We start from the raw sequence: 26,974 nt of genomic DNA on the forward strand, positions 1-26,974 counted from the left end.
GCGGAAGATTAACCTTCCGTCGAGAGCAAACTGTGCCACCCCCATGTCATCCCGCCCGAGCTCCGATTGCCTGCCGCTTGGCCTCCGCCCCCGAATAGCGCCTCTCCGTCCAACCCGGGAATCCAACTGTACCGGTCGGCAAGGCTCCAGACGACAGCCGATGCCGCCGGGCCCAGAAGGCAAATGCCGCGCCTTGTGGTAGGAGGCAACAAACGCACGGAGCCTTCTCCCATTGCATCTTGATATGTGCCGTGCTATTTAAACGTGGCCCCCCTGGCCTTAACGTTGACGAGATATATGTCGCCTCCTCGGCACGAGTGCATGCCCCAACTCGGCTAACCTACCGCCACCAGGTCGATTCCGAGCCCAGATGCCCTAGGAAAGGATGCAGCGGCAATCGGGTCCCTCAGATGCCGCAGGGTAGCATTTCAGGCCGAGTCGATCGATGGGCGCGGCGTATCTCAAGGTCTTGACATCGTACACATGCACCGCTTGACTCTTCTTAGTCCCTCGTGCAAAGTCATTCAGCCAGCGGTTAAAGGCGGAAAGTTCCAGTACCAAGACCAGATGGAGCACCTCCCATGCTCTACTAGCCACTTGCCTCGCCTCCAAGGAGCTACGCTGTTAGTCACAGAATGCCAGATCCCCCGGGCCTCACTGGTATGGTATCTTATTGGCAGGTCAGATTGAGTGTAGCTCATGGTCCGGTAGTACAGGACATGCATCAGCCTACAGGACATGCATCAGCCGGCCATGATCGGTATCAAACTCAGCCCGAACAGCCGAGCAGTCGGCCACAGGCACTGCCTCTCTGCTTGTCCCTCTTGGGTCCCATCCTGCGACTTCCAGTATCTAGATGCATGCTCGGCCACTCGACTGCCGCTGCTTCTCCCCGTTGCGCGCTTGCCGTGCGTCAATTTTGGAACAAATGGACGCCGTCGGCTTGGCCTATGGCCATCTCAGTTCATACAGACCGGACATGGGACTGGCCCCTTGCCGGAAGACGAACAAGGGACACAAAATATGATACGGCTCGAGGTCTTTCGGCCATTACCATTACCCACCGCGGGCGGGGTAGCAGCAATTCTTGCCCAGCTCGTCACCGGGGGCACCGGATCCCCTACTCCCGCGATATGGCGGACTTGCGGCGAACATGTTGATACTCGCCAAGAGAATGCGATGTGGCAGAGTCAACAGGTGGGGGAGGGGGGGGGAGGGGGTGCCGGCAAGGCTGGCCATCGTGGAGTTTATTCTACTTTGGCATGTTTTGTCTTCGGTGTTTTGCTTCCCCTTACACTACGCTCCCTGGCATAGCGCCATGGAAATGGCGGCAGGGTATGAGAAACGGTCGGGCAGGGATTATTAGAAGCTTACTCTGTATAACCAACTCGGACGACAAGAGAGCTTCGGCCAATGACAGCAAGACTTGCAGACGGCCAGAATAGAGCCGACTCATGCATGCAGTCAAGAGGCACGTGTGCTGTTAAACTGCATGACTGCAGTATACAGTATGGCGTTGGCGAGACAGAAGAGGGCTCCAGCTCTGTGCTTTACTTTCTTGGTTGATCAATCCATCGTACCCTTGGTATCAGGAATCGCCCGCGTGCAACTCTATAAACAGTTCGATCGCGTGGCCATGGTTTCACCAAGCACCGTTGCGGAGCCGTCCATACCTGCCTTTCTGATACTCCCTCTCTCTGTCTTTTTGTCCCTCGCCTCCGTGATACACGCATGCAGTGCATGCTTCCCCAGCGACCATGCGCAGTCCAAAGTATAGCAGGCGAGCGAGCTGCTTTGGGGAACCGCCGGTCATTGGGTCCATGCTGCACTCGCACGACTCGTATAGCGGCATGTACAGCCACGGTGTCCGTGCGAAGCAAAGATCAATTATGGCAGAGTGCCGTCTGTGTGTCCTGGGAGCAAAGGCCTCGGCTGAGGGAATTTTGCCTCCAGCGGACAAGACCAAGGAATAGATAATTGGTTTAAAAAATACATGCATATGCGTTCGACCCATGCCCCGGCCTATGCAGGATGGCTTTAGCAGTGAAAATCCTTTCAAGAACTTGTCCCACCAGACGGCGATCCCGAAGTATAGCTGCCCCGTTGTGCGTTATATGCCCTCCTCAGCCGGAACCCTGGACCTGGGCGCCTCGTGGCTTCTCGGGCCAAGTATCGACGCATACCCTATACATGCTTTTTGTGCGGCACCAAGAGTCAACCACAACTCTCCCCTGTAAAAATTCTTCACCCCGCGGAGCTGTTAGTGGCTCGTTAGCCGGGACAGGATCTACAGGCCACCCGACCGCGCTTTTGCTGCGGGGTCCATCGTGACCCTAACAGCACAGAGGAAGACCTTAGGAGAGTTCATATTCCTCTGCGAAGCCGGTCTCGACAACATGTCCACTCGGACCTCATGGCTCTCTTCGGAACCAAGGAGCTATGGGTATTGGAAGGCCCGCCCTTCTAAACAACGGTGGCCGGTTGCGGAGGTTTTCTCCCTGAGGGCAAGCTGCAAAGCCAGCCTCTGATCCCCTCCAAGAGTTTTTCCCTGCCGCCGCTCCCCAGTCATTTCCACGGCTTGGTTACTGGAGCGTGGACTGCGGCAGCAGTTTTGGCTGCGAGCGAGAGAATTCTGACCGGACAAAACCAAGGGTTGACCAATTCTTTGTGGCTGCGACCACCCGACACTTTGCCTTGACATCCCGCTGACGGGTACGAGGCTTGACACGAGCGCCATCGAGCCGATGAAATGCTGGATAGGGACAGAAGGGGTTGTTCACGGGTAGCGAACTACGAGCGCTGGGTGCATTTAGATGGACAGTGGTTTTTTTCGAGGGAACTCATTCGGGACACTTCTCTGTAACTAGCTCAGCACGTCCTGTGCTCCCTCGCGGAGACCTGAGCGGCCTGAGCCGCTGGACGCAAAATACACAACAACAACAACAACAACAACCAAGAGTCAACCAGAGCGCTGGGTGCATTTAGATGGACAGTGGTTTTTTCGAGGGAACTCATTCGGGACACTTCTCTGTAACTAGCTCAGCACGTCCTGTGCTCCCTCGCGGAGACCTGAGCGGCCTGAGCCGCTGGACGCAAAATACACAACAACAACAACAACAACAAGAGTCAACCACCACCACCGTCACGCAACTTTAAAGACGGAAAAGACAAATTTGGAATCCATAGTATTGTTTCATGTGAACTATGATATCCTCCAAGCGCTCCCGTTGCCCTCTCGGAAAGCACCATTCTGCACAAAGCTTCCGCGCTCACGGGTCCATCTGAGGAAACATGTCCGTTCGTATGCCTCTATATGTACGCCTATCGCTCCGCCTGGTCGGATTGCTGCGACCGGGCTGCAGAGACCCGGGGGGTTAATAGGGTTCACGAGTTTGACAGATGACAGCCGGCGGGCATGTTGCTTCCGCCGTGCAGGGCGGAGTCCCAGCCCGTAGGACCGCGCTCTCTTCTGGGGCCCCCTGCCCATACCTACATACCCGTCGAACGAAGCACCGTCATGCGCTCATTCCAAAGAGCTCAGCACGCACTACTGTGTATCACCCGAGAGAGAGGGGCCAAGGCCCGAGAGCATACCCGACAGCTCAAGCAAAAGCGAGCACTAAAGATGGCGAGGAACAATACCACATCTTCGTATAGCATCAGGGGAGACACTTCCGGCATTAATAATATCGCGCGGTTCCCCTCCCCCTCCCCCTTGTCGCTAAACGCGAGCTTGATAGCCCTGTCCCTGCCACCCCCTTCCTCTCCACTCGAGGTATAGCAGACAGGGTGCTGCCCGAACTTGAGCAAGAACAGAGAGCGCCTGGGTGCATGTGGGATGGAAAAAACATGATCGGCCACCTTCGGCTGTCGGCCTCTCAAGCGCCCGGCCGAGATCGAGTTTCCCAACCGCAGTATGGAGGCGATTCGTAGACGGTGCTGATAGAGTTGCCATGGCCTATCCACTCGTCAACTACCCACAGTATCATGCACTCTAGGCACGAGCATGCAAGGCATCCGTCAAAGGCCTTGGCTGGACATGGGATTTGGCTTTCCCATGCCCATGTCACATCCCGTGTCATCCTGGCGCTGGCATACATACTCGTATGTACTCTGTAGGAAGCGCACGAAGCAAGGGAGACCTGGACTTGGTAGGCACGAATCTACTCTGAATCCCTTTGTCCACTTCCTCCCTCAACATTGCCCCCCCTCGAGGGGGAATTGGCGGTGTCAAACCATCGTATAAGCATATATCCACGCCACTCTGTATCCGACTATCGATGGATGGATGTCAAGGGAAGACGGCGTCGATACGATGCAGCAGGGGGGGAAAGCGACGGCTCGAAGCTCGTACGATGGCGCCGCTGGCTCCTTGGCCCTGCTTCTACAATGCTTTACAGTTACACGCATACGTACGTACGTGTGCAACGCTCCGGCATAGCATCTCCCACGCGCGCACACAGGCAAAATGCCGCCTTTGATTTAGCCGAGCCCGGGCACGCACGCCCGGCCGGTGGGTTTCTGGGCCGGCGCTCCAACGAATGGCTGGCTGGCCTGCGTCAGTCAACCTTACCATGAAGCAGCAGTGCGCCCCTCCTCGGCACCCAGCCATGGCTCCAGGCACCTAAGCTTTTTGCCAGGTAGACAGACGGCCACGTTACATGCGGCGGGCGCCTGCACGCACAATGCCGGGCCGCCGGCCGTGCGCCGAGCTCAAGCCCCGGCCGGCAATCACAGTTGCATGGGTTATTAAGTTATTAACCAAGCGAATAATGTACCGACTGTGATTCCGTACATGCCAACGTCAGTTAAGCAATCCTTTCTTCCACGTCCTATTTTGCAAATATCCACGCCCCCATTGGCCGGCATCTCGGCCCCCACGGCCCAGCCTGTCGGCTCCTCGTCGTGAACCCCAAGGCCTGAGGAGCGCCATCTCTTGCGTCGTGTGCCGCCTCTGATTGCCCGGAGGCCCATGGCCTCCTCCGTCGCCATAACTTCCTTGTTCTGGCGGGTCGCCGTTGGCCGCCCACCCTCGTCGCGGAATTTCTGTCAGTTATCTGTCTTCCGGAGCCACGAGGAAAACACCTGCGTGGAACACACGAGTCAAGAGGCTTCCAAACCATGGTACGCTTTCCACGGGCCAATATATCGAACCGTTGCGAAAAATGTGACAGCCGGGTGGCCTGACTGACGGGTTGACAAAAGTCCTCGCTCGCGGCATACACATAAGTAACACCAAAACAACGACCCGAGTCACCGCGCTCGAAGAGTTTTTCTTCCCGCGGCCGGACAGATGAGCGTTCGGCTGGCCCCTCTGGTCGTGCAGTAGTAATTTTAGATGAAAGACTATCCTGCCTCGAAAGGACGCACGTCCCTTCGCGACATGCATCCACGTACAAGCCATCTGCCTGGCTGCATATGCACACATGGTAGTGGGATCAACGCTCTGCCTTCCCAGGCGAGCCTGTTGTTGCAGGCGAGATGCACACCCCGTTGAAGCAGTGCCTGAAGTCCCGGTGGCACACTGTACTCAAGGCACATGGCGAACAGACCGCCGTCGCTCACGGCTGATCGGGAAAACGAGGTCATCGGCCCTCCCAGCAGGCGGCAGACTGGGAAGCCATCGACTGGCATCGGCTAGGATGCGACGCAATATTCAGCTCACAAGACTGCGCCCCAAATCTCAACCATAACGGCGGCCAGACCAGGGGCCAGCCACGTTGCCCAGGTGCTTGAAAGAACTGTCTCTGTTGTTGCCGGCCTTGATTCAGCTGCGCCCAGAGGACGTCTCAATTTGTCTTGGGCAGGCTAGCTAGAGGGCGACTGTTGCCTCTAGGGTAACTGCGGCAACCTCCTCATCCACCTCATGCAGCACCTCTTCCATCTCGGCCTCGGTGGCCTCTAGACCCTCTGAGCTCATGAGCTTGTTGTCCTTGTCCTCGGCTGCAACCGAAATGTTAGCTACCGTGCCGCTGGACAGGACTGTGGATCGTCTGCCGGGCCGAAAAATAGGGGAAACGGGGAGCGAGGAAGTGGGACGTCACTCACTCCGTGGTTCAACCAGCAGGTTTTCTTGCACCTCGCAGTCCGTCAGGACGGATCCGTCGCCGATGACGCATCGTTTACCCAGGATGCATTTGCTGAGCTTGCAGCCTTTTCCCACGACGACCCCTTCCATCAAAAGGCACTGGGAGAGTTTGGCGCCTTCTTTGATCTGGCAACTTGCCCCCACTATTGTCTCTTTGATGGATGTTTTTTCTTCCACCGTGACGTTTTCCGCGATGAGGCTGTCCTGCTTGGTGATTGTCGTGCGCGACTTCACTCCTTCAGGGTAGGCGATTTTCCTCGCGTGGGCAAAGGGCGAGGCCGCCTCGCCGGCCTCCTCAACAGACGGAAGCTTGGCAAGCTGGAGGGACGTTGCCAACAGCAGCTGTGCTGTATCGACTCGTCGGATCAAAGGTGGGTTTGCCTGGTTCTCGGTGGTGTGGATGTAAGCAAGAATGGGAGGCACCTCGATTTCCGCCGCACCCGTCGAGTGGCCATCCTTGGCTTGAGTCTGCTGGGCTTCGGCAATGGCAGGTGCCACCAGAGTATGCCCCTTGAACGTGAAGCGACCAACAGGGCTCCCATCTCGCGGCGAGGATCGGCTCTCCGTGGATGAACCGTCTTGGTCCTTGGAAGGCCTGCCATGACACAATGTGTCGATGTGAAGCTTCTCGGCCAAGCCACGTTGCCATCCTGCCTTGGCTAGCCAACCAACGACGTCTTCACCGATGCTATCCAGGCGGTCATTCGCCTCGATGAAGTCCAGAATCCAGCGCGGGAAGATGTATATATGAGCGTCTCTGTGAGCTGTGTACATGCGCACCCGAGGATTGCTCTTCAGAAGACTGTGCCGAATCGGCAGTGCCTTTCGCTCCTCGACGATGTCATTCAGAGAGTCTGTTGGAATCGAATACACCAGCTTGGACAGGTTCTGAAAGACGGAGCCTTTTGGCGACGCGGCCGGCGACCAGGATAGAGGCGCCGTGGCTATGAAGTCGGTCTCCTCACCCTGCACCGCCGCCGTCGACGTCGCTTTTGTGTTGTACCAAACCCCCAGCCCCCCGCTGTGCCGAGATTGCCAGCCGTTGGAGAAGTTTGAGGAGTCGAGAAGGTCAGTCAGGCTTGCCGCCTTGACCATCCAAGCTTGGATGAGCTTCTCGCCGGCGAGCTCACAGACAAGGTCGCAGGGTAGAATGATGAAATCTGTCTTGACTAGCTCCCGGACCTCTGGCAAGCGCAGGATCTCGGCAGTGCCGGTGTTTTGATCAAGACCAGCCGGGGCCAAGATGTCCGGCCGTGGCAAAGGCAGGCCGGTGAGGAATGGGTTTGTGTTGAAGGCAGTGGTGAGCGCCTCCGATGCAGAGGGGGGACATATCAGCGTGATGCCTGAAAATCGTCAGTAAGCATGAATGAATCCAGCTCATATGGCATTCAAGGTCCGCGACAGGCATCTCGGATGACGGCTCTTGTCAAGCTGGCCGTCTTGAGAGAAGAAAAAGGACCCATGAAGCCAAAGAGGAAAGGCCAGCTCACTTGTCGTGCCCATGCGAAGGCAAAAGTCGATGGGATACCACACCATCGGCCTGTTGGCGATTGGTAAGAGCGCCTTGGGACACTCATCGGGATTGGACGTAAAGGTCGGAAAGGATGATCCAGGCCCGCAGAGAATGAGAGCTTGAAGCCCGGTTGCGGGCATCGACACGGCGTGGGGCATGGCGACGAGAGAGAGATTGAGGGCCTGGTCGGAACCGAGGCCTAGCTTGAGAAGAACCACAATACTTGTTGACCACGTGCAACACAAGGTGCTGGGTGAAGCCTCGCTGCGTTGGTCAACCGTGTGTCGGCGCGGAGTCACAGCCTCGCAAAAGACTTGTCGTCGTCTCCCGCCAATTGCTCGTGTGGGGCTTGGACTGGGCCTGTGGCTGAGGCTCCCGCCAAGCCACACCCGCAGCCCAAGGCCTCAATTCACTTGGGTCCCCAGCCCCTCGGCACGGATCTTCAATGCCGCCGCTCTCTGGTTCCCTGCCTGGGCATAACGAGCGACGTTGCTGGGCTCGAGGCTCGGCTATCAGGCGCTCCACCCTTGCTGATGTTGACGACAACGTCCGGACCTTGGCATATCGCTCGGTGCTCGCCCACCTCAGAATTCTGCTAGCCTCCTCGCTCTGCATTCCCCCTCGATATCGAGCTCGGCGACGCTGTCCAAGACGGTGATTAATTTCTGCGCGACTGCCCCTAGACCTCTGGCGTGTGCTTTCGCTGCCGAGCTTACTCGCCCCGTCTAGCGATGCGACATCACCTCTCCGCGTAAATGTCGCCGCCCTACGACAGATACGACCGCGGGTCCTCGCGGCGAGGCGTGTGGACGCACTGGGTGCCGCTTGCCGTGACGCTCACCGTCGCCACCGCCGGCCTCGCTGCCTGGGCATGGAGGCAATCCCGCGACGATGAAAACGACCACGTCGAACCCGGCCTGGACTACGAGAATGCCGACTACGGCGACAACCCACCTTATGGCGCCTCGAGCCGGGACGCTCCTTCAGGGAAGCCGCCTCTACAAGACGACCAAAGCCGCAGAGAAGCGCCCGCCCCGAGCGACGTGTCTGGATCGGGCTGGGGAGCCCGCATGTCGGGGGCGCTGCGGCGCACGCCGAGCCCTCAGCAGTTTTTTGATTCTACAGGCAAGACGGTCGCGGCTGGCGTCGCTGCGGCTGGCGCCGTAGTCGGCAAGGCCTTGGCCTCCATCCGCGAGGAGGACAGGGCCTATTCCGAGAACCCTTGGTCCGAAGAGGCGGACGCCAAGCAGGATCGCGCGCCCCCAGCGTGGGAGAAGAGGCGAAGGGCAGTCGCAGTCGTCGTCTCTGCCGACACCCAGATCCCCCAACAAAGCGTGGGCGGATCCCATGAGGTGGCGGTACGTTCTCCGTGCCCGCACATGCCGCCTTGTGCCACTTGCTGACAGGCGGGACAGTCGATCTTATCGCACATCCCGCGCCACAATGACCTGTCTGCGATCAAGCTATACATCTTGATCTACGCCCCAGAGCTGAAGGAAACTGCGCTGGATACTATTACCAGTAACCTTCCGCCTGCTTCGCTGAGTTCGTCATTCTCTAACATTGGACACGATCAAGTGCAGAGTCCCGGTGGGGGCTCCAAGAGTCCGCTGTAAGGACACGTCCCGACATGCCTGCCACTGGCGCCTCGCTAACCTTGACCAGCGCGAGCTCGTCCAGCGGCAACGCGGCGTTCGGCGCCATCTACTCGCAGGCACTCGGCCTGGTGGATAAGGAGGCCATGATTCTCCCATTCACCACCCCCACCGGACACAGCCACATTCTCCGCCACATCCAACCAGAGATCATCTATCTGCAAGAGTCTCTCAGCGGCGAGAATGGCAGCGTCGTCGCGAACCTGCAGACCTGGCTGCGACACGACGTCGTCTTGGTCGTCGGCGCCGAGAGCGGCTCTGGAGGCCTCGCCGACAGCGAATCCGAGGCGGAGAAGAGCGGCAAGGCTGACAAGTGGTGGCAGAAGCCTGAAAAAGTGGGTCGCGGGCGTGGCGTGGTGGTGGTGGACGGGATGCGCGTGCACGACGACTGGGTTCGTCGAGTCCAGGGGCGAGAATGAAGAAGCCTTTTTATTGTGGATATGGGGAGGAAGTCTAGATACCACGGCCATACGGATCATACACGTGCGAGTTGTACATATCTCGGTGTGCAGGCGAGGAATAATGCCTGGCGTATGCTCTGCCTGCCTACCTTGCGTCGCCTCGAGAGATGTCGGATGTGTCCAGCATCGTTTCTGGTTGACGGCCTGCAACGGCCGATCGTTGGGGCGAGGAGGCCGCCGAAGCCACAATGGCAACACATGAAGACAGGCCGACAAGCTTCAACATCAGCAGTCATGGCTAATACTAGTCGGCTTTGAATGCGACTTGCAAAGGGTACCCAGTGATGCGTCACGTGACCGCACCGCCTGGTCGGTGGTAGCCGTGGGCGGCTGTCCTGGCGCATCTGCAGGGCCGACTGATGCCCGCCCTTGCCTCAGACAAACCTTCCACGAGGGCAAGAAAAACAGCCCAACTCCTCAGCGCCCAAACAACAGGAAGCTGCATTGCATTCGTCGCCAAATGGAGTGCTTCTAGCTGTTCCGCCATCCGCCGTCACGCTTGTCGGCCCAAGGCAGGTACTCGCTCCCGCTGCACTCGGACGTCTCCGCAGCCCACTAGCGCGTTGCTGCCGCGGCCCTTTCAACCTCGCATCACCCGATCCCGCCCAAACGCCCAGTCATTGCCGCGGCTCGACATCCATGACCGCGTCCCGGGCCGCACTCACACGCCCTGATCCAGCGGTACCAGCGGCGGGACACGAGCAGCGACCCTAGCGACACACGATGGCGCCCAGCAGCCCTGTCGTCCAGCAGAATGGCGCCACAAAGGCCAAGCGCCCCGTCCCGCCGGGCATCCAGACAAACGGCGCCATGCCGTCGACGTCGTCGCCGTCTCCGTCCATGTCCGCCAAGAAGCCGCCCCCCAGCGCAAAGCACACGCCCACCTCGGCCGGCGACCGCACCATCACCGCCTCGACCGTCCGTCCCGTCAACAGAGCCCGTCGCGAGGCCTCTTCCCAGGCGCAAGGCAGAATCTCGAGAAACAGCGCCGGTATCCGTGCCGCCTCCTTCTCCGCAGACATCCCCCCCCAGTACTCGGAGCCTCTACCATACGGTACATTCTATACTCTTGACCCCTTCTACCTTGTCCCGGGGCGTCGGGCATCGTGGGACCTCGCGACGTCAGGACTAACATGAGCTTCAGTTGTCCCCGACGCATATATCCTGAAAAAGTATGCCGGTCGCCCCCCGTCGCTGGTCCTCCACCTGCACCCGACCCATTTTCGCTTCGACGGCCAAGACGGCATGTTTCCCTACAAGTCCCCGATGCGTGTATTTCTCGAACACTTGCGAGCGCGCACCGTTCCCCACGACCTCTTGGACCACTTCAACCAGGCCGGCGTGCAATTCTACGACGGTCGCCTGATTGTCCAAGTCCTTGACCACAAGTCGCTGGTCCAGACCAAGGATGTCGCAAAATCCTCCCCAGCTTCAACGAGCACCGTTTTGCCGTCGTCGGTCCACAACTACAACCAGTGCCTCACGCCGTCGCCTTTCGTCCCCTTCCCAAAGGAAGACCACAGCGCCGTCGATGGAACCCCCCGAAAGGAGCCTGGCGCAAAAGAAAAGGAGGAGTGTCAAAAGGACCGGGGAAACGTGCCCGCTTCGGCGCCCACCGAACCCGGTTCCAAGCCCAAGGTCGCCTCGAGACCGAAGATAACCACGGTAGTATTGCATCCCACTCAAGAAAGCCTGCAAGCAGACTTGCGCATCAAGGCCGCGACGCCGAGAGGATTCGGCGATGGGCGTTTCGATGCAGCGGCCGCGGCGCAACCGTCGACACCCATGTCCCTGGTACCTCCGACACCAACGGCGTCGAATATGCCCCCCCCCGCAAAACGCCCTAAGAAAGAGAGGATGGAACTGGACGCGAGCAACATCTACGCCGCCGAGGGGCAGATTCTACTGGCCACGGCGCCGCCGCTCATGCTAGAGCCAACGAGAAACGCAGAGGAGACCATTGCTCTGCTCGAAGCCATGGTCCATCCCAAGCATTCCGAGCCGCCGCCGCAACCAAAGACTAGAAAGAGAACGGTTGCCGAGATGGCCGCCGACGAAGCTGCCGCCGCCGACCAGGAGCGTTATATGCTCGTCCTGGACGAGAGGTTGTATTCGAGCGCGACGGGCACCCAGGGCTCAGGCGGCACAGACGGGGATGCCCAAACAGGCGCGGCCACCTTTGAGCCCAGATTCGAGCGGTTCAAGGTCATCGAGGACATCAAAAGAGAGCAGGCAGAGAAGAAGGAACAGGAGAGGATCAAGCAGCAGGAGAACGACCGCAGAATGCAGCTCCAGAGACAGCAGGAGATGGTTCAGAGGCAGCAGGCCGAGGCAGAAAAGGCTCGGCGCGAGGCTGCTGCCGCCCGAGAGAACCAGCTACGGCAAGCAGAGGCACAACGGCAGTCCATGGCAGCTCGTGCGACGTCGAACAATGCAGCGGCACAGAACAACGGGGGACAAAACGTGGGCCAGCCGCAGCATGCGCATCCCACTCAGAGTGGAGCAGTCCCGAGCGGGCCGCCCAACGGCGTCACCGGTGCCGGGCAAAACGCGATGCCAAACGGGATGCAAGGCCAAGCGCAGCCGCGATTCCAGGCTCAAATGTCTCAACCTCCGGCCTCGTCCCCTGTTATCCGGCAAGCAACACCGCAGCAGCAGCAGCCGAACATGTCTTCCCCCATGGTCGCCAGTGTTCCCATGCAGCAGACCAACTCGAGCATGGCAGCCAGCCCCCCTCGGCCCTCGTCCGTCGTCCAAAACGTACAAATGTCTGTCCCCATGGCGCACAACATGTCCGCAAGGGGCAGCCAGCAAAGTCATCCGTCCAACACTCCCCGTATGCCCCACTCGACACCAAACATGGCTCACGGAACACCCATCAATAGACCGGCCATGGTTGCGACTCCGCGCATGAGCCAGGCAAGCCCGCCTCCCAACATGATGGCTCAAAACTCGCAAATGGGCCAGGCCATGATGATGAACAACCAAGGGATAAATCCCCACAACAACCAGGTCTTTGCCCATATGGCAGCGCAGCAGCGCGCGATTGCGCAGCAGCAACATCAGCAGCAGCAGCAGCAGCAGCAGCAACAGATGGCTGCGATGCAAAATGGTGGCGCAAACCCCGCGATGAACGGCCAGGGAATGTCGCCGCAGCAGCAGCAGCAGATGATGCAGATGATGCAGCGCCAGATGATGTTGCAGCAGCAGCAGCAACATCATCAGCAGCAGCAGCAGCCGCAGCCGCAGCCGCAGCAAGGTGGCATGATGACGCCCCAGCAGCAACAGCAATTTGCTCAGTACGCACAGCAACTTCAAAACATGCAAGGAAATCAGCTGCGGCAAATGAGTCCTCAGATGCAGGCGCAGTTGCAGCAGATGGCGCGGATGGGTCAAATGGGCAACCCAATGCAGAGGCAGGTCAGCGGGCAGATGATGAACGGTGGCAATGCCAACATGCAGGCTTTTTCGGCGATGCAAATGCAGCAGCAGCAGCAGCAGCATCAACAGCTTCAGCAGCAACAGCAGCATCAGCAACAGCAGCAGCACCAGCAACAACAGCATCAACAACAGCCGCAGCCGGGCCAGCCTCCTCAAATGGGCGCAAACCCGATCCAAGTTCAAATGCAAAATAATGCTCGGCAGATATACTCGAGGCTCATGCAAGGCGCTGTTGCAAAGTTTGGCGCGCCCGACCGTGTTCCCCAGGAGGCCATTGAGAAGATGAAGCAGACGTCTTATGCGCAAGCCCAGCAGCTTCTTCAGCAAACCATGGCGCAAAGGCGAGCACAGCAGCAAATGATGTTGCAGCAACAGGCGCAGCAGCAGCAGCAGCAGCAACAACAACAACAACAAGCTGCTGCCATGCAAGGTATGGGCGGCATGATGGGGCATCAGGGGTTGTAGGCTGATGGATCGGGCGTACTGCGCACCTCGAATTCTCTTTTTTTTCCTTTGCTTTGCTTCCTCTCCTCGGCTTCATGATACTGACAACCAACGGAAGAGACGAGCTTGCAGCGCGTTGGGGGCAGCAAAAAGGGCGGATTGGCAGCGGTTCTTAATCATGGGAGTTCAGGAGGCATCCGCCGTGGTTAACAACGGCTTCACGCGATGGTCACAGTGTTTGATTATACCCCGGGGATCGGTTGGAAGCAGTTGGGTTTTGGTTGATAGGCAGCTCCATGGTCAAGCGTTTGGATGGCCAGGAGGACAAGGAGTTGGCCGGCATGAGGTTGAGCCGACGATGATGTGGCGTGTGTACGAAGTATATATTATGCAGTGGTCTGTAGGAAAAGACGCACAATGTACAAAGGGCGGAACAGACGCTGAATTCTCGAGGTGATGAAGCCATGACTGGCTCAGATAGAGGGAGCTGTGCGACGTAGGATTGTAAATAGAAGTCAAGTCGCGGCTGGGAACCGAGAGAGGCCGGCCGGCGTACTTGGTACTGTGCTGTGTCAGTGACCGTACCCGGACAACTTGGACAAGAATGTCACGTGCCAACTCCCCACCACCCCGTGCTACGCACTGAGACGAGGTGCAGAGGCCGTCACAAGTCGCAGCTGATGAGAAAAATATGTCCCCGACAAGGAGCCCAGCGTGATCAGTCCCGTCCCGTGGCCTTTTGCCGGCGTATCACCGCCTTTTTCTTCCCCTTTGACGCCAGCCCTTTCCGCCGCCGCCTCGCTGGAACGAACCGCGTGTGCCTCAGCTCAACTCCCTCCTGCCGACCCCCGGGCCCATCCGCTCGATCCAAGCTCTACCATGTATCCGCCACAATTATCAGCACTCGCCCTCATGGCCGTCGTCGCGCCGCTGCGGAGCGTGGCGATGCTGCGATGCGACAACGTCCGGGTCGACGGCCACAGTTTCGATCTCTCGCAGCTCGGCGGGCCCCACTCGGTCGTCACGTCCCGCTATGAATCCATCCCCGACACGCATCACAACTTCACCTACACCCTCGACATCTGCAAGCCCCTCAAGAAGAGCGGCAAGGTCAAGAAGACGGAGGAATGCCCCAACGGAACGAGAGGCGAGTTCCACCAGCCTGGAACCGAGGGCCCCCTCGGTCGCGGGCCAGGCTAACCGTTGCACAGTGTGCGCCATCGGCCGTTTTCTCCAAGGAGAGACGAATGCAGTGGAGGAGGTCGTGGCCATCGCAGGATCCTTGGAAAACGTCGGCGGATCACAGTTTGAATACGACGCCACCAGACTCAAGACGAGCGATTCCAACAGCGACTCCCAGAAGGAAGGCTTGAGGCTCGTGCTCAAGGGTGGTAAGCACCCCCTGGACGGCCCTGTTCAGGAGCGCCGCGAACAGAGGGCCGTCGTCGAGTTTCTCTGTGACCCGGACAAAAAGGGTGACGAAGGCGAGTGGGATGCCGAGGACAAGTACGAAAAGGATGGAGGGGCGCAACGCCGAGCCGACGACAAGAAGGGCGACGACAAGAAGGGCGACGACAAGAAGGGCGACGACAAGAAGGGCGACGACAACAAGGGCGACGACAACAAGGGCGATGACAACAAGGGCGACAAGGAGAAATCCGCCATCGAGCATCAGCTCAAGAAGGAAGGAGCCGCTCTCATCTGGGAAAGCTACGAGAAAGAAAAGGACGCCGACGTGCTGCGCTTGTCGTGGCACACCAAGTTTGCGTGCGAGAAGCGAGATGGAAACGACGGCAAAGACAAGGACGGCAAGGACGGCAACGGCAACTCGAGCAACCACTGGGGATTCTTCACCTGGTTCGTCATCATGTAAGTCGGACTGGCCCGGGCAAAGATGGGCATTCTGCTGACGAGGCACCCAGCGTCTTCCTGGGCATCGCTGCCTATCTCATCTTCGGATCGTGGCTCAACTACAACCGGTACGGAGCTAGAGGCTGGGACCTGGTTCCCCACGGCGACGCCATCCGAGACGTCCCCTATCTGCTGAAGGACTGGACGAGGCGAGTCCTCAACACCGTGCAGGGCACGGGCAGTAGGGGGGGATACAGTGCAGTCTAGGTGCCTGCGCCGAGTCGAGCACGTGGAGATGGCGCGGCCCAAGAAGACGGCCAGCGGGCAGCGCGCCCTTGGGGCTCATGATTCCGAGGCCGGCTGACGGCGTTTGGTTGCATACTAAGATTCGTCTCTGAATGTGCGGCAGAGGTTTTCTTGCTTCTGTTTGATCTTGTCTTTTCAGATGGGCCCTCTATTGGTTTCTGCCAACGGCTCGCGCAGCCTCTTTGTGTCTTAGCCATGAATTTGTACAGCGATGCGCAAAGTTGGGGAGGATGATTAGCGGCGGCTGCACGGAATACGAGGTGCGGCTGACGAGCGACACCGGAGATGGTATCGATAAAGGACCCAACAAAATTGTGACTGGCCTCGAGTCAAAGGCCCCACCTCCGCTCGACGGTGCTGTTGATTGCTTACGCCGTCGACACCCTCATTCCTTTCATTGCACCGCCGGGATTCTGGAGTAATGGCCTTCAAGCTCTCCCTTCGACGCCAATCGACGGCACTGGCCTGTTCTTGGGCAGCCCGAGTCCCCGGGGTCTCGCGCCGGTCCTTTGCTTCGGCCTCGTCCAGTTTAGCCGAGGGCGTTCAACAGACGATCCAGGTGAGTCAGATATCTCTTGCCATGGAGCACTGCTGACGAGACTAGAGGGATGCTTCGCTGCCCAACCCCGATCCCAAGGCGGATTCGCCGAGCGCGGCTCTCGTAGACGATCATGCGCCTTTTATGGTAGCGACGTACGCTCGGCCGCCCCCCGTCTTCGTCCAAGGCGAGGGCTCGTGGCTCTGGGACATTGAGAACCGTAAATACCTTGACTTCACCGCCGGCATTGCCGTCACGGCCCTGGGACACTGCGATGCTGGCTTCACTAGGATTCTGGCGGACCAGGTATGCGATGGCGGCGTTGGCTCAGGCTGGAGCCGCCGTGGCTGACAGCAACTTTGTTACAGGCAAAAACCCTCGTGCACGCTTCCAACTTGTACTACAACCCGTGGACGGGCGCCCTGTCGAAGCTACTGATTGAGAAGACACTCGAGTCGGGCTGCATGCGCGACGCAAACGCCGTCTTCGTATGCAACTCTGGCTCCGAAGCCAACGAGGCCGCCATCAAGTTTGCGAGAAAGGTCGGCAAGGTCGTCGACCCGTCGGGTGACAAGCACGACTTTGTGTCTTTCAACAACGCCTTCCACGGCCGTACCATGGGCAGCCTCTCGGCCACGCATAACCCCAAGTACCAGAAGCCCTTTTCGCCTATGGTGCCGGGCTTCCGCCAGGCTAAATACAACGACATCGAGTCCATCCCCGCGGCCGTCACGGAAAAGACGTGCGGCGTCATCGTCGAGCCCATCCAAGGCGAGGGGGGTGTGCAGACGGCGAGCCCCGAGTTTCTCGTCGCCCTCGCCAAGAGGTGCCGAGAGGTCGGTGCCGTCCTGATATATGACGAGATTCAGTGTGGCCTCTCCCGGACCGGCACCTTCTGGGCTCACGGGAACCTGCCCGAGGAGGCGCACCCGGATATCCTCACCACGGCAAAGGCCTTGGGTAACGGCTACCCTGTTGGCGCCGTGCTGGTGAACACGCATGTCAGCGAAAAGATCAAGGTGGGCGACCACGGGACGACATTTGGCGGCAACCCCCTGGCGTGCCGGCTCGCGCACTACATGGTTTCTCGGCTTTCGGAGCCCCAGCTCCAGAAGGACGTGCTGGCCAAGTCCAACCTCTTCCGGGACCGTTTTCAGCGGCTGCAGGCTCGGTTCCCCGAGCTCGTCGGTGAAATACGCGGAAGAGGCCTGATCTTGGGCCTGCAGCTGACAGAGGACCCGAGCCCCATCGTGCAGGCTGCGCGGGAGCGAGGACTGCTGGTCATTACCGCGGGGACCAACACGCTGCGGTTTGTCCCAAGCCTGACCGTTACGAATGAGGAGATCGATGCTGGCCTCGATATGCTCGAGGACGCCATTGCCGCCACTCGAGCTTAGCAGGGTGGTGCTTGTGGCGGGACTTGCGTGGCGTTTTCCTTTGGAGCGGCATTTCTTTCGGGTTCAAGCGACGACTTGTGTCGAGTTCGTGTCGTTTCTTCATCATGTAGGAACATGGTCGACGACCTCATTAAGCTGGCTTCGTTTTCTCGAGGGCGTGCGTTCATCAGAGAGGCGATTATCATTCTGCCTAAGTTTGGAAAGGGGCGGGCACTGAATATTGCTTCCTGCGCGCGTGGCAACTTGAGTTTAAATTTGCACACCAAAAGTGGCTGAAGCAAGCAGGCAACAGCGAGACTACTATGACGGGAATGCGAAAAGTCTATTCTCTTGAAATATCTTGTCTATTCCTGACACTTTTGGCCTTTTCTCGTCGAGTTCCTTCTTGCATCCCATAACCCCTTGCAGACGCCAGGCGAGGATTGATGAGGAACCAAGTCCACATCTAGCCTCGCAACTCGCGGTGCCCTCGACACGATGAAGCTCCTCGCTGCCGTGGCCATGGGGCTCTGGGCCCTGGCTGCTGCCGAGTTTGACGGCTTCCACATCGACCCGTCGCTCCCTGACGGGCACTACAGCATCCACCTCAAAGAGGATGGCAACCACCACGTCAGGCGCTGGACTTCGCACAAGAAGCGATGGCAACGGCTGCAGAAGCGACAGGGAACACACGAGTACACGTGGCTCGTCGACGACGAGACCAACAAGGTTGAGGGCCTCGCGCTGGACTCCTTTGCCAAGCAACGAGTGCCGGTGCCACCGATGCGCGTGTCGTGCATCCACCTCCGCGAATACAACACGCTCAACTACCCGCTGCCGGCGGACGACTACCGGGCGTCGAAGCAGGCACTGTTCAACTACTGCAACATCTTCAACTTCATCGAGGGCCACATCGCCATGGCTCTCAACGGGACCGTGGCCGTGTACGTGTGCCAACGCAAGGTGACAATCATTCATGAGAATGTGTGCGCCGAGGCCGAGTACAAGGCGGTCGAGGCGCGGCTCAACCAGTCGTGCGGCGACGCCTCGGCCTACGGCTTCATCGGCGACTGGAACAAGGAGTACGGGCGCAACTGGAGGGGCGAGAAGGTGTGCCGCCGATGGGGCAAGAAAGTATACAACAGCCCTGCCAACTTCAACTTTGAGAACCTTCCCGGCAACGGGGCCCTGACGTCTGAGCCCTTTGGGGACCGGCCGGAGAAGTCCAAGGAGCAGTTTCTAAAGGAGACGGTCTTCGAGCCGCTCAAGGGCGACGACTACGACGACGGCGTGCGCGATAATTATGGCTCCATGTACGGGCAGTATGCCGACGGGTGGGCCAACAACCATAACTGGCGTGAGCCGAGGGTGGGTGAGCCCGAGTCGCCTTGAGCGTCGCTTTATCTGCACGAAAATATTGCGTGGCCGGGGATGGGATTCAGTGGTTGCTGGGCGCGCCGAGGAGACTCTGGTCAGCGGAGAGACAATATTCAGATGGTTCAACCAAGTGCCTTTAAAAATTTTTTTGGTCTATAACATGTCCTGCCTAGCACGTAGCATGCGTCTTGCCCGTCTTGCCCTGCAGCGAGTGTTGCTCGTCCTAGTAAACGGAGCGTGTCAGCGCCAACTCGCAACACCCCACGACAGGGTCCACCAAGGCCACGGGGAAAGAATGAACGAGAGCAAACTACCTTGTAAGCATGGGCCTTGTGCTTGGAGTGCTTGGAGCGCCCGGAGGCCGTCATGTGCGTCCGGATGTACTCGTCCTGGCGCTTGATGGTCTCCTGGTCCGTCTCGTCGAGCATGCCGAGGCACAGCTTGATGTCGTCGAGGAGCATGTCGCACAGGGAGCGGGAAAAGTCCTCGCGCACGACGACGCGCAGCATCTTGAGCCGGTTCGTGTGCGGGGCCATGGTGTAGGCGGGGACGACCCAGCCGCGCGAGCGGAGGGCGTGGGCGAGGGCGAACTCGTCGTAGTGGCGGCCGGCGCCGGCTCCGGGCCCGGCTCCGGTGTTGGGTCCGAAGCGGAACGCCACGAGGGGCAGGCCGTGGCCCGAGCGCTCCGACATGATGACGAAGCCGAGGGCCTGCAGGGCATCGGCCAGGAAGTCGGCCGTGCGCGTCAGGTTGAGCATGATGGCGCGGTAGCCGCGGCGGCCGAGGCGGATGAGCTGGTAGTACTGGCCGATGACCTGGGAGGCGCCCTTTGAGAAGTTGAGGGTGAAGGACGACTGCTGGGCGCCCAGGTAGTCGATGTTGAAGACGAGGTCCTGCGGCAGGTACTCAGGGGCGCGCCAGAGGACCCAGCCGACGCCGGGGTAGACGAGGCCGTACTGTACGCGCATGAGTATATCGATGGGCCATGGAGGACGAGGAGAGGGGGAGAGGAGGGGGGCGACTTGCCTTGTGTCCCGAGACGTTGATGGAGACGACCTTTTCGCAGCGGAAATCCCACTCGAGATCCGGCATGACAAAGGGGGCCACGAACCCCCCCGAGGCAGCATCGACGTGCAGCGAGACGTCGAGCTTGCGCTCAACGAGCAAGTCGTTGACGGCCTTGACGTCCTCGTAGTGACCGGTGTAAGTAGTTCCCAGCAGCAACACGCAGCAGATGGTATTCTCATCACACAAATCCACCATCTCGCGCGGGTCAATGACGAAGCGCTCCGGCGTGCAATAGACATAGCGCTCGTCAATCTCAAAGTACCGCGCCGCCTTCTCCCAGCACACCTGGACGGCCGACGACATGACGATGTTGGGGCGGCAGCCGTCGGGCAGCTTGCCGCCGGCCTCGCGGCGCTGGCGCCAGCGACGCTTCATGGCCAGCACGGCGAGCATGATGGCCTCGGAGGAGCCGACGGTCGAGGTGCCGACGGCGCTGCCCGAGGGCGCGTGGAAGAGGTCGCCAATCATGTTGGTGCAGCGCGCCTGGATGTCGGCCGAGCGCGGGTATTCTTCGTAGTCGATGAAGTTCTTGGACATGGATTCCGTCATGAGCTTCTCGGCTTCGTCCTCCTGTTGGTGCCGCGCGCCGGGGCCTTTGGTCAGTCTCGGTGGTCTTGGGATCAGAAGTGAGGGCGGGAGTGAGGGTGAGGAAAGGGGGGAGGGGAGTGTTGACGAACCATGTAGGTGGTGACAAAGGAGGCCAGACTGTTGTCATGCCGCCACGAGACGAAGAGAAACGCGGCAGCGAAAATCAGCCTTGGAGCTCTCATCTGTACTCTTGCAGCCCCTTCCAGCACGCTTTCTCTTTACTCGCCCCATATCCCATTTGGCTTCCTCGTTGCAAGACGAACGAGGAGCCCCCTTCGAGTCTGCTCCGACAAGAAAAACAACGAGGGCCAGAGAGGAGACAAGTCAACGGATCAGCTTACTTGAGCCTGGGGTTATTGTCGAGGCTGAGGTCGTCCTTGATCATGCGGTAGGCGACGTCGCGCGGCATCTGGTCCTCGGGCATCTTGTTGCGCGGCAGTTCCTCGCAGGCGAAGCGCGAGCCGCAGACGCTCGTCGAGAACTCGTCGGCCGCGTCGCGCGGCAGGGCCAGCAGGCTCTGCGCCTTGTCGGCCAGCTTCCACGAGATGTTGCCGGTCCCGGGCCCGGGCTCCGAGGAGGACGAGGCGGGGTCGTGGTCGTGGTTGATGGCGCTGAGGTGGACCATGGTGCGTGTGTGTGCGCGTGCGTGTGTGCGTGTGTGTTTGTCTTGGGATGAACAGTGGGTTTCGATTCTGGTTTAAAGGGGGGCGGATGTTTGGTGGGCGAGAGCGTGGGAGACGGAGCTGGAGGCAAAGGAGAGGAGGGGGGGAGCTTTAAAAGCTAGCAATGTAGCTGGTCTATGATGGCGCGCTCTACGGATATCCTGGGAAGAGTGCGTATCCGCACCCTGTACACCGTAAGCCACAAACATGTACGGAGTATAACTTACATACATACCCATGGCTCAGGGTCCGAGACCCGAGAAACAAGACGACTGGAGGACGGAGGGGGGTGAAGTCCTCAGCTGCTCCCCTCCCCCCCTCCCTCTCCTCCCACGCAGCCCGTATCCCGCCCCCATGCAGAAGACTCAAGTAAAAAGCCATAGCAGGCCAAGGCAAAAAGGAAACATCCGGCAATGGGCGCGCCGAGTGGCAGCAAGCTACCTCGCAAGGCCGCGTCTGGGTCGGATCAGTCGGCTTCTTCCTCCTCCCCCACCTTGTCCCCCCCCGGCCCCCGCAGGACCCAATTGGGCTCCAAAGGATCAAGGTTTGTTTTACAGTGCCGTACTGTACTGGCGTAGATTCAGGCAATGGGATAAGGGGGTTGTGTGCATCGTACAAAGACTGACAACAGGGAAATACCAGGTAAAAATTGCCCGAGCTGCTTCATCAATCCCTGCTGCCCGCCCCGCCCCCTCTTGTTAGTCCAGTTCGGCACGACCCCTGTCTTCCGATCGGTGCCCCACCCGCCCGCTCACGGCCCCGCTCGGCCGTCCGGGCTGTCTGCCCGGAGAGGGGGAGCGTGATATTAACTACCGCATGGCCGGGAGGTGAATGGATATCGTGCAAACATACTCCGTAGTGCCAGACGAGAAATGCCAAACTTGGTGTCTTCAAATATCGTCGTCTTCTCCATTGTACATCCCTGTCAAGATCATCAACGGATTAGGCGTCAAGGCATCACAGCCATGACGGCCCCCAGCCATGACGACATCTAACAGAATGTACCGCACGTTAGGTTTGAAAGACAGGGAAATTAGCCGTCTCCTTGCCCAATGCCAAGCTAGTGACGCGCCCCACGATGCTGCAGCAGAGCCGGCCAACTTGATTGCATCAGATCCTGTTTCGCGTCCCGGTCATCCACCTCAGTGCCATAATGCTCCCTTGGTTCGTTCCGCTATTCGTGACATGGTATTAGTACGCGAGTGTCATTGTCCCTCCAAGCCTTGGTACCCCAAGCACAATCTGCCAGCCCGCCTCCTAGTCCTCCTCGCCCTGCCCCGTCAGTCCACTCGCCAGCCCCTGCATTCTGCGGCCCAGCAAATCGTCTGTACTCTTCAGCTTCACCAAGCTCTTGTTCTTGCTCAGCACCCTCTTGCCGTTCTTCTTGCCGTTGCGCTCCCCCTCGCCACCCGGCCGCAGTCCCGGCCCGGGCTCCGGCCCGTCTCCCTTGCTGCCCTGCTGTGACTGCGTCGAGCTGCGCCCGCGCGTCGCCCGCGTCATGCTCATCTCCAGTGGTTTGTCCTCCTCGCCGCTCGACTCACCCATCTGGTGCTGTCGCGCCTGTCCGTTGGCCCGCCCGCCCGCCGCTGCAGAGTCCGGCTTGAGGCGTCGGTTGCGTGCGTTGTCGGCTTCGGCGAAGAGGTGCTCGAACCAGACGGCGCTGCGGTCAAAGTGCTTCCATGCCGGCGGGTAGATGCCCGGAAACTGCATGAACCCGTGTGATATGCCGGGCAGCAGTAGCAGCTCGGCAGCATCCGACTCGTCTACCCCACCGTCGGCACCGAGCCTTTCTCTCGCGGCCGCCTCCTTGGCCCGCCTCAGCCTCCCAGCGAAAACCACCGTATCGTCCACCAACGGATCGCGCTCTCCCGTCATAAAGTACGTCTTGGGAAACTTGGCAAGCAGCGAGTCGGGCGCCAGCACGGGACTCAGCAAATAGTCTTTTGAAAAGTCGGGTCGGTTATGGGCGCCAATATAAAGGATGATCATGGCGCGCATCATCTCGGGTGTCAACACCCTGTCGTTGGTGTACGAAATCATTGACGACGTCGCCAGCCGCGTCTTCATGGGCTCCGCGTGATGCGACATGCCGGCCGTGCCCCTTGCCGCCGACGGCTCCGAAGAGCCGAGCTTCTGCGGTCCCGAGTGCGAGTACTCGGGCTGGCACTCGTTGGGGCTCTTGCTGGGCGGCACCTCGGCCGACGGGCTATCGTCGTCGTCGTCGGAGTGGTGGGGCGTCCCGACCAGCTGATTGTACTGCATGCTCTTGCGGTGCACAATCGAGCGGTTCGTCTTTCGCATCTTGCGGTCCTGGATGAGGGACATTTGCTCGTCCGACATCCAGTTGCCAATGTTCATGTCAAGGGCCGGGTAGAAGCAGACGAGGCCGTCGGGAGCGGGCAGGCCGGCTCGACCAGATGATCGGCGAAAGGGCGCGCTGCTCGTCTCGAGGATCATCAGGGTCGCGGCCACGGCGAGGTTGCCGCCCGCGCTGTCGCCGGCAATGATGACGCGGGGCATCTCGCGACCCGACATGCCGAGGCAGCGGCCCTGGGTGCCGATGATGGTGGCGTAGACGTCGAAGCACTCGTTGAGGGCGTATGGATACGGGAACTCGGGGGCCTTTTTGTAGTCGAGGCTGAGGATGGGCAGGCCCGACTTGGAGGCCCAAGCAAAGAGCTTGTCATCGTTGCAGCGGGGGTCCATGGCCACGAAGCCGCCGCCGGGGACGTCGACGATGACGCGGCTGTGGTGCTCGAGGTCGGCGACGGGCCCGTCATAGTAGAGCCAGGCGGCGACGGGCTCCTTGTAGTCGCTGTCGGCGGGACGGGGGATGCGGATCTGGCGCGGGGGCCAGCGGGTGAAGCGCGGGCGCAGGAGGCGCTGGATGGAGCCGAGGTAGGGCGTGGTGCCCTTGTTCCACGAGACGCGCATGTGCTCGACGGTTATGGCGCACCTGACCTTGCGCACCTTCTCGTCGGCCCTCTCGGCGGCGACGAGGTAGAAGAGGGAGAAGGTGATGCTGGCGAGGTCGCGCAGCCACTTTGTGCGGATCTTCATGGCGGTCCAGAAGCCGGCGTCGAGGGCCGTCAGGACCCAGGTGGCCCTGAAGTAGGTGGCGTCGTACATGTTGGCCAGGGGCTCGGGGCTGGTGAGGCCGACGAGGGCGCTGAAGTTGCGAGCGGCGTAGAGGTACATGAGGGTCGCGAGGCAGGCCTGCCATGGCGTGAGGCGCTTGGAGAGGATGCGCGAGAGCAGCCGGGGCCCGGGGGGTCCATGCTTATCGCCTCTGTTTCTCTGGTCAGGACGGAAATGCACACATGCGAGGGGAGAGATGTACTTGTAGAGGTAAAACGACCAGAAGGACAAGACGGCGAGGACCTGCAGGCGGCGCGACTTGGTCGAGGGCCGGCCGAGGACGTGGTCGATCATGGCTGGGATTCAAGGCCCGAGGGGCGAGATTCGGAGCCGGTCCCGAGAGTCTGGGTCGCTACATGCGGAGCGCACATCGATAAGAGGCCGGATGGATATCCAGGGGCGGAGATCCGCTGGAATCGTCGTCGGAGGGCAGAGCAGAGCCAAGCAGAGGAGGGAGAGAGAGGTCATGGGTTACGGCGGAACGGAGAGGCGGAACGGAGAGGCGGAATGGAGAGGCGGAATGGAGAGGCGGATGGAAGGAAGGTGGAGTGGCTGTTGCTCCAGGACGAAACCGCTGACATGTGAAAGAGCCCGTTGCCTATGCCGGCGCGGCATGTCCGGGGGCAGATACTGCAGAGGTTACTCGTCGTGAAACATGTGCAGAGAGAGTACTTGGCTAGTAACTCCCGGACTTGGACGCAGCGTCTCGTTTTCTCCAGGCCCGGTCATGTCAGGTGGTGGGTTGCCCATGCGGCGGCACATGTCTGGGCCACGAGCATTACCTAAGCGAGAGCCCAGCCACATGGCCCATGACGTCGTGCGGGTCTGTATCCGTGCCTTGTACTTTGTACAGGTCTACAGGATGTCCGTGGGTTACACCAGCCAGCAGCATCGCCAACATGAATCTCTTGGCAAGAAGCAGTCTGGTCGACGACTTCGTTGTCAGCCCAGGGCCTCTAGCACCCAACCCATAGGTAAGTCTAGTTTCCGGATCAAACAGGATGTATAACCCATCTCGTCGATGAGCTAGAAAGAGATGCAGTTGACGATATAAGGCACTTGAGCTACAGCACCATGCTCACATCTCTAGGCTCCTAACCACAATTTTCGACGAAGAGATTGCTCAAGTTACGCCAGAGCTCCTTGGGCTCCAAGGCGAGATCCTATCGCCTCAGGTTTAAGCTATATTCGATGACAACTTTCTTAGCACGCCTCATAACAAGCCCGAGTTTCACCAACACTCGGAATCGTAGTTAGCACGTAGTGCCACCTAGGCGGAAAAGGGCGGATATATTGATAGGGTAGGGTGTTAATGATCGAGAAGCCGATTACATCAAGTCCTACTGCGGTCAAACATTGCGACGTCGCATCCGTATTGCAATAGAGCACGCCGGAGAGATTCGCAACGGAAACCTAGACTTGCTCCGCTACTTCGTCCTTGCTTGTTGCCATAGCCATCGAGAATCTCCCGCTCCAGATGCGTCGGAGCTCGTCAAGGTCCGAGAAGCTCAGATTGCCGCCAGGAGAAACTCCCGCCACCGCTCTGCCACCCTATATAAGGGAGACTACCTGCAATTCGTTAAGCACTTAACGGCAAGTGTCGAGCTAGACCCTAATTATCTCCTTTGCGCTCTTCGCCGAGCCATCAGCAGTCCATGGCACGGCGTTATCAACGTTAAGACGGAACTTCAAGTGCTCGAGGCAACGGTGGCGGGTCAAACTGCCTCGGGGAGCAAAACCATTGATGGCACTAAGAAGAGATCCACAGACCAAATTCGGGGTAATGATCGACTCTCAGTGTCAATTGGCATTAGGTCGGACGAACACAGAGTACACTGACCCTGTTGATATTCGACTGCATGCCTGTGCCCGGCAACCTCGATACAGCATAGCGGCATCTGATCTTTGGCCAAGGGTTCAGTTTTTTATTTTTCCAAATTGTCAGCGGACGGTCTGAGTCGAAAAAAAGAAAGGAAAAGGCAGGGTGCTGTCGGATGATGCAATGGCTGTCGGGAAGCGGTTGTCAGACATATGTGTCAATTGCAGCGCACCTGTAGGAGCGCGCGTTCCACTTTTGCCTGCGTGGCGCAATGGTCTTCGCGACAATGGCAGGTAGCAAAACATGAAAACAGGGTCCTCGGCCGAGCGTGGATGAATGGGAGCATGTAGCCAGTACCGACTCTCTGCGTCGAGCTGCTCCCTCTCCCTTGTCTCTTGGACTTGCGATGCGGAGACGGGGAGATGGCATCTGCATCCCCGTGTGTGAAATAGACCGAGTCGTCATGAACAGCATGCTCACACTCTTTCTGTGCCCAGACACGTATAAATCAGGCCACGATTCTGGTCGTCACAGACACCGCCCCCGGATCCGTGCACGTGGGAATCTGCCCTGTCGTCATGTTCTCCGGCTCCGTCAGTGATGGGAATACTCCGCCAAGAAACATAAACTGCCATGAGCATGGTCATGT

The 26,974-nt window shown here is 59.3% G+C and overlaps 8 protein-coding genes across 8 annotated transcripts; 5 read left to right on the forward strand and 3 right to left on the reverse strand.

Moving 5' to 3' along the window:
* Positions 1-5,812: 5,812 nt before the first annotated feature.
* On the reverse strand, positions 5,813-7,759 carry HRG_01785 (eukaryotic translation initiation factor subunit eIF2B-gamma; the record flags this gene model as incomplete). The annotated part of the gene is made up of 4 exons (XM_044860256.1): positions 5,813-5,943; positions 6,049-6,171; positions 6,223-7,431; positions 7,579-7,759. 4 exons carry the CDS (start codon positions 7,757-7,759, stop codon positions 5,813-5,815), a joined length of 1,644 nt encoding a protein of 547 aa, XP_044723889.1.
* A 597-nt stretch (positions 7,760-8,356) lies between these two features.
* Positions 8,357-9,675, forward strand: HRG_01786 (peroxin Pex22-like protein; the record flags this gene model as incomplete). Its single annotated transcript, XM_044860257.1, has 4 exons — positions 8,357-8,935; positions 9,008-9,122; positions 9,180-9,213; positions 9,267-9,675. The coding sequence occupies 4 exons, from the start codon at positions 8,357-8,359 to the stop codon at positions 9,673-9,675; spliced, it is 1,137 nt and encodes a 378-aa protein (XP_044723890.1).
* Positions 9,676-10,440: 765 nt separating this feature from the next.
* HRG_01787 (spt20 family domain-containing protein) lies at positions 10,441-13,623 on the forward strand (the record flags this gene model as incomplete). Its single annotated transcript, XM_044860258.1, has 4 exons — positions 10,441-10,771; positions 10,862-12,461; positions 12,519-13,137; positions 13,204-13,623. The coding sequence occupies 4 exons, from the start codon at positions 10,441-10,443 to the stop codon at positions 13,621-13,623; spliced, it is 2,970 nt and encodes a 989-aa protein (XP_044723891.1).
* An 891-nt stretch (positions 13,624-14,514) lies between these two features.
* On the forward strand, positions 14,515-15,720 carry HRG_01788 (autophagy-related protein; the record flags this gene model as incomplete). Its single annotated transcript, XM_044860259.1, has 4 exons — positions 14,515-14,749; positions 14,814-14,893; positions 14,963-15,471; positions 15,525-15,720. 4 exons carry the CDS (start codon positions 14,515-14,517, stop codon positions 15,718-15,720), a joined length of 1,020 nt encoding a protein of 339 aa, XP_044723892.1.
* A 460-nt stretch (positions 15,721-16,180) lies between these two features.
* HRG_01789 (aminotransferase class-III domain-containing protein) lies at positions 16,181-17,694 on the forward strand (the record flags this gene model as incomplete). The annotated part of the gene is made up of 3 exons (XM_044860260.1): positions 16,181-16,318; positions 16,364-16,603; positions 16,666-17,694. The coding sequence occupies 3 exons, from the start codon at positions 16,181-16,183 to the stop codon at positions 17,692-17,694; spliced, it is 1,407 nt and encodes a 468-aa protein (XP_044723893.1).
* Positions 17,695-18,171: 477 nt separating this feature from the next.
* Positions 18,172-19,065, forward strand: HRG_01790 (uncharacterized protein; the record flags this gene model as incomplete). Its single annotated transcript, XM_044860261.1, has 1 exon — positions 18,172-19,065. The coding sequence occupies one exon, from the start codon at positions 18,172-18,174 to the stop codon at positions 19,063-19,065; it is 894 nt and encodes a 297-aa protein (XP_044723894.1).
* A 154-nt stretch (positions 19,066-19,219) lies between these two features.
* HRG_01791 (pyridoxal-dependent decarboxylase conserved domain-containing protein) lies at positions 19,220-21,331 on the reverse strand (the record flags this gene model as incomplete). Its single annotated transcript, XM_044860262.1, has 5 exons — positions 19,220-19,273; positions 19,365-20,006; positions 20,077-20,688; positions 20,796-20,823; positions 21,048-21,331. 5 exons carry the CDS (start codon positions 21,329-21,331, stop codon positions 19,220-19,222), a joined length of 1,620 nt encoding a protein of 539 aa, XP_044723895.1.
* A 1,294-nt stretch (positions 21,332-22,625) lies between these two features.
* HRG_01792 (alpha/beta hydrolase fold domain-containing protein) lies at positions 22,626-24,800 on the reverse strand (the record flags this gene model as incomplete). The annotated part of the gene is made up of 2 exons (XM_044860263.1): positions 22,626-24,657; positions 24,709-24,800. 2 exons carry the CDS (start codon positions 24,798-24,800, stop codon positions 22,626-22,628), a joined length of 2,124 nt encoding a protein of 707 aa, XP_044723896.1.
* Positions 24,801-26,974: the final 2,174 nt, after the last annotated feature.

Source organism: Hirsutella rhossiliensis (assembly GCF_020360975.1).
Source record: "Hirsutella rhossiliensis strain HR02 chromosome Unknown scaffold00002, whole genome shotgun sequence".
In the NCBI taxonomy this organism is placed as follows: domain Eukaryota; kingdom Fungi; phylum Ascomycota; class Sordariomycetes; order Hypocreales; family Ophiocordycipitaceae; genus Hirsutella; species Hirsutella rhossiliensis.